General features: G+C 38.3%; 1 protein-coding gene across 2 annotated transcripts in view; it reads right to left on the bottom strand.

Annotated features, from left to right (window-relative positions):
- Positions 1 to 853: 853 nt before the first annotated feature.
- The window catches only part of slc38a4 (solute carrier family 38 member 4), a 41,787-nt gene continuing 34,491 nt past the window's right edge, over positions 854 to 8,149 (bottom strand). For both annotated transcript variants that reach the window (XM_028451666.1, XM_028451668.1), the window contains exons 14-16: positions 4,812 to 4,956; positions 3,929 to 4,026; positions 854 to 3,772 (exon numbers count right to left, since the gene is read on the bottom strand). In XM_028451666.1, the coding sequence (XP_028307467.1) occupies positions 3,668 to 3,772; positions 3,929 to 4,026; positions 4,812 to 4,956 (348 nt within the window). In that variant the 3' untranslated portion in view covers positions 854 to 3,667. The remainder of the gene's footprint in view (positions 3,773 to 3,928; positions 4,027 to 4,811; positions 4,957 to 8,149) is intronic.

Raw genomic sequence — 8,149 nt, 5'->3', positions numbered from 1 at the left:
TCACTTAATGATCTGTATCTACAATGTTAGAAAGAAAACTACTGTTTGCACAAAAAAAAAAAAAAAAAAAAAGCAACACAACATTAGTAGTGATGTGATCATGTTTATGGTGTGTGATGTTTATTGAAGAAACCCAGGGTTTCTTTGATAAAACCTGCTCAGAGTTTGAACATAACCTGCTTTTTGGAATAAATGTATTATCTTTCTAACTGATAGTTACTTCTGTAGCTACTTACTGTACACTGCTATCAGAGAAAGTGCCATACAACCCAAATAAGCTTTAACTAAGACGATCAAAGAAGGCAATCAATCAAAGGTTCAATATATAAATTGGTTTATTTATTTTAATAGATAAAGTTAACAAATCTAAGCATAATATTCCATATTTTGAAACATATTCAGATCTACATTTATTTTTGCAGCTTGTCTTCGAGACAAAAATCACAGAATGCCTTGTTTTTTTCAGACAATTTGAAACATGACAAGTAGGTGTTACATTATGTCATGAGATGATGCTACCACCTTGACATTTGAATGATCTATTTAATGGAGTAACCCATAACCTTTGATTGTTATGGCAAAAATAGCTCTATGGCCATTTTATTTCCAGGCACTACTGAGGACAGAATCTTTTTTTGATTTTTGTAGGTTTTTTATTCACAAGCCAACAAACTTATCATTGAAACCCTATTTTTTAATTCAATTGCTTGAAGCTCTTTCTCTCCTGATAGCAATTAATAACAAAAAATCTCAAATTGAACCTAACAATGACTGCAAATGCATAAGCTTGCTAGTCTCCAAAACAGCTGGATAAATGCTATCAAGTTTACGTGCAGCCAAATACAAACAGAAATATGATTTCACAGTTTTTATTGTTTCTCATAATGAAACAGCATCACGGATACAAAAAACATCATCTTATGTAGGAAAAATTTACGAATCTGAAAATTCTGCCAGATCCACAGGAAGCAGACACAAAGGTGAACTGCAGAAACTATGCTTCTCCATGGCTGGGGGCCCATGGAACAATAAGACGGGCACTTCTGTTCTTTTCTTTAAACAGTATTAGCACAGTGAGTAAGAAGTTTGGCTCAATCATGCACAGAGGTGTAGAAGAGACACTTTAAAAGTGACAGGAGAAATGTGTTCACTCTGAAACCTGAGATACTTGAGTTGCTTAAGTTGTGATTTGGCAGCTTCATGTAGGGACGACCTGCTGCCGTGTGAGCTTTATGTTCAGAGCTCACACTTACGCAATCATGAACTCAAGAGAGTGAACAGAATTTCTACCTGACGACAATCACTGAACAGTCATAGCATGTATCTAACAGGCCCTTCAATCACGAAGCTCGCTGGTTCTGCACCGGGGCCGTCGACAACATCAATTCAAGTAACGCCATAGAAAGAAAACTTCATCAAAACTAGGTTTTTATAAAGTGTCTGATGATGGCAGCAAGATACAAGCCACGATGAGAGCACGCAGGTGGTATTACTAAACCAATAATTCTCCTCGTCATTAAGTTGTTCTGTCAAGAGTACTTGGACAGTCTTACTGTTGGATGACTTAGTAAAACAATCTTTATTGCTTCCATGGGGCTTTAACATTTGAACCCAGTGTTGGTCAAAAGTCAGTGAGTTTCAGAAAGTGGTTGCCGCATTTCTAAAACTTCTGGAAAAAACATTCTTTTAAAAGTTGGCCAGGAAATGACAAAGTTCTGATATTAAAAATGAATGGCAAAAGACAAAACAAAAACAACCCAAAACAAGAAAAGAAAAGACAGGAAACATGTTTTCTACAAATATACAAGCACACACACACAAAAAAAAACCGAATAAAACTACTGTCATACAGCATGAGAAAAAAAGGTCTAACATCATATATATTCATATATAACACTAACACAAACTCTGGATTACATGTGACTTGTCACGTTAAATCCCCAAACAAGCCACTCATAGGGTTGTCAGTGTACCATACATTAAAGACTATTTACATAGCATATACAATTGTCCAAAAAGACCATGTTTGTAGTCCAAAAACATGCACATAATACACTATTTCATTTGAAATATCTATTTGTTTCATGTATGTAGATCCATTAAGGATCCATAAAGGTTGCCCACTTTGGCCGGATGTGTTCGTTTCTGGTAAGGCAGGTGAAATGGGACAAGTTGATGGGGTTTGATACCAAAGGCTGCTGTGTTAAGGCCAGTGAACGTGAAAAGCTTCCAAAAGGCACTTGATGTTGTCAGTAACTTTGATCAGCAGTATTTCAATTACTTCTTGAAAATCGGACTAATCTCAGTCTCTAAGGCAGTTTCTCCAAAAATTATTTCCAAGTTGTAAATCTTTACCTATCCATTTTTTAAGTAAACCTTGAATACATTGCTTGGTCACATGTTATGATCATCACATCATTACCTTCACACGCTCTATTAAAACAAATGAATTCACTTCTCTACGTTAAAAGTGTGTGTGACGCACAGTTAGCTAATGTTAGCATTACAACTGATGATGGGTTTACTAGCTAGCCTAGCATGGTCCTTTATTCAAACCAATCTGAAACTTGAAAACACATGATTACATAATATTTTAACATGACTGAAGTGTAAATACTCAATTGTGAACATATTTACAGGATAGCTAGCTGTTAGCTAGGTTTTCAAATGGGTTCTAAGTAAAATATTAATATATCCATGTGACGGCTGTTCTACTAATCAATTCAAATTTATATAACTTAGTAAAGTAACCATGATTGAATATAATCTCTAGTAATATGTTGCGTGCAGTTGAAGTCATTGTTTTATTCTGACTTTCCATTTTTAAATCTATCACATTTGTTAATGTATCAAATGTAAAGTGCCTTATGAAATACTTCAGTGATATACTGTGTGTAGGGCCTGTATACTGCTTTGTTGGAAAGAATCATCCACTTTTATGCAACCACATTGATTGACAACTGCGTGACTCAATGTTAGATATTATGTACAATGCAATCTGTTTTTTTTTTTTTTGTTTTTTTTCAGTAGACGATTAATGTGCATTCATACCTTGTACGTATGTTCCAACCCAACAGTGACAATAATACTGAAAGCACGTTCCTGCTTCTTTGTGCACAGCTGGGTTAAAACACAGCTGGTGAGGAAGATCCTTGAGAACACGGTGCATGGAAGCTCAAGTAGAAAATTACAGACTAAACATGTATGCCTACATTGGCAAAGTCTCCCCATTGTGGATGCATAGCAGCAAAGTAAACCACATTTTCTTAAACATAAGGCTCAAGTAACAGCTTCATTGATGTAGCTTCAAAAATGATGTAGTTGATATTTTTGTCTGGTTTTTGGCTCGACTTGCGGCTTTTTCATGGACAATGTCAAACTCCACTTTAAAGTCATCTTAATGCAGGCTGGACTTTTTCATGGTAGTGGTAGGAGCTTTGATTCTGTAATTAGAGTTTCACCAACTTTGAAATGACAGCAAAAAGAGAAACAGAATCCAAGATATTGCCTCTTCTAATGATTTTTGGAGGAATATTGTTGATGTCAGCAAATAATCTCTACACACCAAGGTTTTCTATAGATCTCATGATCTAAAAACATGAGTAAAACCAGAGAAATGTGGAGGAGGCTGCACACTTGAATGTGATTGGCAGAGGAAAGGTAACGTTTAGTGGCCCTTGTTGGAGCCAGGTGGGTTGTGGATCCAATCGAGGGTGATGAGTGTTAAGCTACCGATCATGAAGAAGATTCCCACAATCAGGAAGATGCCCGCCTGGTGAGAAAGAAGAGGAAAAAGCAGAGAATTGGTGAGGCCGGGGTCGAACAGGTTCACATTTGTTAGAATGTGATGTGCCCTGTGGATGACAGCGGGGAGCAGAGGAAGGTGATATGGTGAGAAAGCAGCTGACAGTGCGGAATTTGGACTCACCATGATCTTCTGGGGGGAGCGTAGTGGTACTGACTTCACTAGGCGGATGTAAAAGGCGGCAGGAAGGATGAAGATCAGCATTGTGGCAGCAGAAGAGCCTGAAAAGAGGAGGAGAGAATCAGCATTGGTCAGGGGACCTGAATTGTTGCTGCTGCTTGAAACATGAATTCTAAAGGTGGAGAAATTAATCAGGGATGGAGGTAACTTCTAAAAAATCTGGAACCACGTTCAACCTGAGATATGTATGACACGCTGGTCTTTAAAGGGTACCTGTGGTGAATTTGAATGGCAAGCTCTTTCAATTGTGTTGGGTCAGAGGATTTGCCACTACCACCGTAGTTGGAGATGTAGCGAATCCTGTGATCCAACACAATGATGGTTCTGTTTGTTCCAATGGCTGAAGTCCACGTTTACACGTAAACCACGGCCACCTTGCGTCAGCCACCATCAGCTGAAGCTGGCGGTTGATGTGGCTCCATAGAAGCGACCGGAATCACTATGTGTGTACTACCTCCTAATCTGACACGTCTGCTGAATTAACTCCTGGCTGCTTTAAAAGGACTTTTATTGTAAATAACCCAACAAACGGGTTGTTACGTCCGCCAAGAAAGTAATGTTTTCACTGGCGTTTGTCTGTCCCTCCGTCCATTAATGTGGATGTTTGTTAGCAGGATATCTCAAAATGTTCTGAACAGATTTAAATGAAATTTGGTGATCTGCTAGACAATGTTTAAAGAAAAAAAAGTTCGATTTGGGAGATGATATATTGTGGATACAGTATCCAGAACAAGTTTTTGAACATAATGTGAATGGCTGGTTTCCTAGTTCTACAGCACTTCATGCTGGTGACTTTGCTTTGATTTGGTTGTGCGTGAGAACTTACCGATGAAGCCAAAGATGTCTCGAATGGTGGGGACGAATATGACCAGCATGTTGTTGAAGACCAGGATGGCGGCGGCAATCAGCAGGTGGCGAATCCAGCTGAATTCTCGACCGCTAAATAGCAGTGTGTTGATGGAGGAGCGGATCTGGAAACAAGCAACAGTCATACTTGAATGTTGGGTCTGTAGGGACAGTATGACTAAACTGAGGTTTGAAGTTTGAAAGATCTTCATTTATGAAGGAGCCATAGAATGATGTCTCCTGTCACAAGAAACCTTAAAAATGGAAGCACAGGCAGAAATATTTTGCCTTCACTGAAGTGTGTAAGAAAAGTCAGGAACAACTAAGAATGAAATACGTAAAAACACTTTCACAAGCAGGATCACTTTCACAAAGGAATGAACCACTAACATTACTTTCATAGCATCTAGGACAGAACGTTGTGCATGCCTGGGCCTGAGGTTTGATTCCCACACTTGGCACTGACTTAACTATGTCAGGTTCTACGAGGTCAGTGTGTGCCTGTGTGTGTGTGTGTGCTTGAGTGTGCGAGCGACGGGAAATGAAATAAATCTACGACGCCCGGTGGTACACAGCCACAGGAGGCCTGTTAAAGCGGTTAGTGGGTGAAAGGTTGCAGGTATCAGGTGAAAGCTGAGACAGTGTTGAGCACTGAGAAAAGAACTCCGCTCACAGATCACGTTCACAGAGGATGGGGATTATCCCCGGCACAGCAATAAAACTGGAAGATTGCATCAGCCAGTCGAGAGGTGGGCGGAGTTATAGGGTGAGGTGTCAGTTAAAAAAGCCACACATTTTTTCTTTTTTCGCCTTTCCTCTTTTGTAAACTCATACTACAAACATACGTGAAGAGTTTCCACTTGCACAGCTGAAGCCAGAACATAACGCCTGCTTTTCTGATATTCAATATTCAGCAGTAAAAGGAAAAAAGTTCACTTAATTTTACTGTACTTGTTTGTGAAGATACTGAATATACTTTATTTCCTGATTTTGTCTTTTTTAATTGATTTGATGGCTGTCTGTTCTTGTTAAGCACTTTTGGTATGGGGCGCCGATTGTTCATCAAGTTGTGCATGCTAAAATAAATGGCAACTTTTTACAACAAACCACGTTTAAAAAAACGTATGTGAATTTTTTTATGTTAATTTTGACCAGATTTACAGCGATACCAGAAGAAGCTTTTTTTTTGGCACTTCTGGATGATTTTGCAAATTAGCTAAGTATTTAGATTTAGCATTTAGATTGAGATTTCACATTAACATTAGGAGAAAAGAAATATATATTTCACAAATATTGCTGTAAACCTGGTCAAAAGTAACATAAAAAAGATTCACACATGTTTTTTAAATGTGGTTTGTTGCTAAATGTTGCAAAAAGTAGCTGTTTATTTTAGCATGTGCAACTTTACAATTGGCGCCCCATACTTTGGGCTACTATGTATGAAAGGTGCTACATAAATAAATAAATAAATAAAGTCAAGTTATCTTCATTTCCTGCTCCACCAGACTAAACCGAGTGATCTGCATCGTGACCGTCAGGAGACTCTGGGCCAAACAAGTGTCACTGCCTTTAGCCAACGCTCCTTTCTTCTCACAGATAATGACAATGATTCAGGTGCTTCTGTAGAGGCTTTAAAGGCCCAAATCTTCTTCCTCAGGTCTCACCAGCTGCTGTATAATTATTCCAGCATGGAAAACTCATGCGTGGATGCTGTATTTCTCTCTGAGGCGCCAAGCTATTCAGCACCCGACTGTTACATGCTGTGAAGCCCTTGGAGATCACCGTGTGATATTTACACTCATTCAGCTTTGGGGATTCGTCTGCGCGCACACACACACGTATGTCCTGGAAAGACCTGGACACATCTGAGTTTATAGCTTGTCGTCAACCAACTTAAGACTAATAGCTACTGTATAATGCAAATGTATCCAAAGTAGAAGTCTATCAAATAAATCAAAACACATGTTTGTTGCTGCTGGTTACACTCTTTTGATTTTGCATAAATCCAACATGTGAAAGTTAGATACAGCTGTGCAGCAGCTGTTCAGAACTACACTGAAAACTTTGATATTGACACTTTGCTTTTTCAGAGTTGCACTGACGCTAAGGTAACAAAGCTGGTGCTAATTAATGAAAGACAAAAGTCTCTTTAATATAAAGTCTTGCATAAGGCAAAAACAGCTTGCAAATTTCCATATATACATCATCCTTATTGCTACCTACTGCCCCCTATTGACATGCAGGAGTATTTATTTTACTTTGACAGGTAAGATTCTGACTGGCTGTAACAATTGCAAGTGAAATTGTCGCTCACAACATAACTTTGATCAAAATAAAATCCCGATCAACCAGTCGTGAACTGGTCAGTAATTGTTTGTTTACCAGTGTGTTCAAAGGAAAGAGAAACGTGTCTGGATTTACACTACCACACTTGTATTAAAGGATACCTGCACTGGACATGTTTACAACATCAATCTTGTCTTGTGTATTACTAATAAAAACAAACGTGAATGTTTTACATCAGTTCGCACCTTCTTTCTTTGGGTTTTCATCTTTATGTATTTGCTCTGCTTTATTTCGTCATTAAATTATGTAGTGTATTATTACGGACATAATGTGTTGAAGGTACATTTCACATCTTGGGATTCGTTAATGTAACTTATAATGCACCATCACTTTGCTGCACAGTTTTGATTAGATTGCTTAGGCACTACTTAGGCACTTAGGTATTACTTAGCGCAATGTAAAGCTGTAATGCAACGCTGTAATGCAACGCTGTAACGTAACACTGTAATGTAACGCTGTAACGCAACACTGTAATGCAACGCTGTAACGTAACACTGTAATGTAACGCTGTAACGTAACACTGTAATGTAACGCTGTAACATAACGCTGTAACGTAACGCTGTAATGTAATGCTATAACGTAATGCTGTAACGTAACGCTATAATTTAACGCTGTAACGTAATGCTGTAATGTAACGCTGTAACGCCAAAATGGCTGTGTTTCAGAAATCTCACTGAGGGACGATAGAGAATAACTACTTAATTTCACTCGTTTTTCATGGTTGTTTATTATTGCATGGTAACAGCATGACCAAAAAAATGTATTAAGTGAATGCTCTTTTTTTATTGCTTCCTTCAAATATTTATTGGTGCCCTGTGCACTTTAAACAGCAGGTACCAAACACAGGGCTCGAGGGCCCAGTTGGTTCGTATCAAAACCTGTACACCAAAAATTACAGGGAAAGAATCCAACAATAATTAAAACATCTATTTAGTTCCAGATATATTTTAACAATTGATTTGTTCATGTGTT

This window comes from Gouania willdenowi, chromosome 6, assembly GCF_900634775.1.
Source record: "Gouania willdenowi chromosome 6, fGouWil2.1, whole genome shotgun sequence".
NCBI classification, from domain to species: Eukaryota; Metazoa; Chordata; class Actinopteri; order Blenniiformes; family Gobiesocidae; genus Gouania; species Gouania willdenowi.
This window is presented reverse-complemented; position numbering and strand designations above follow the sequence as displayed.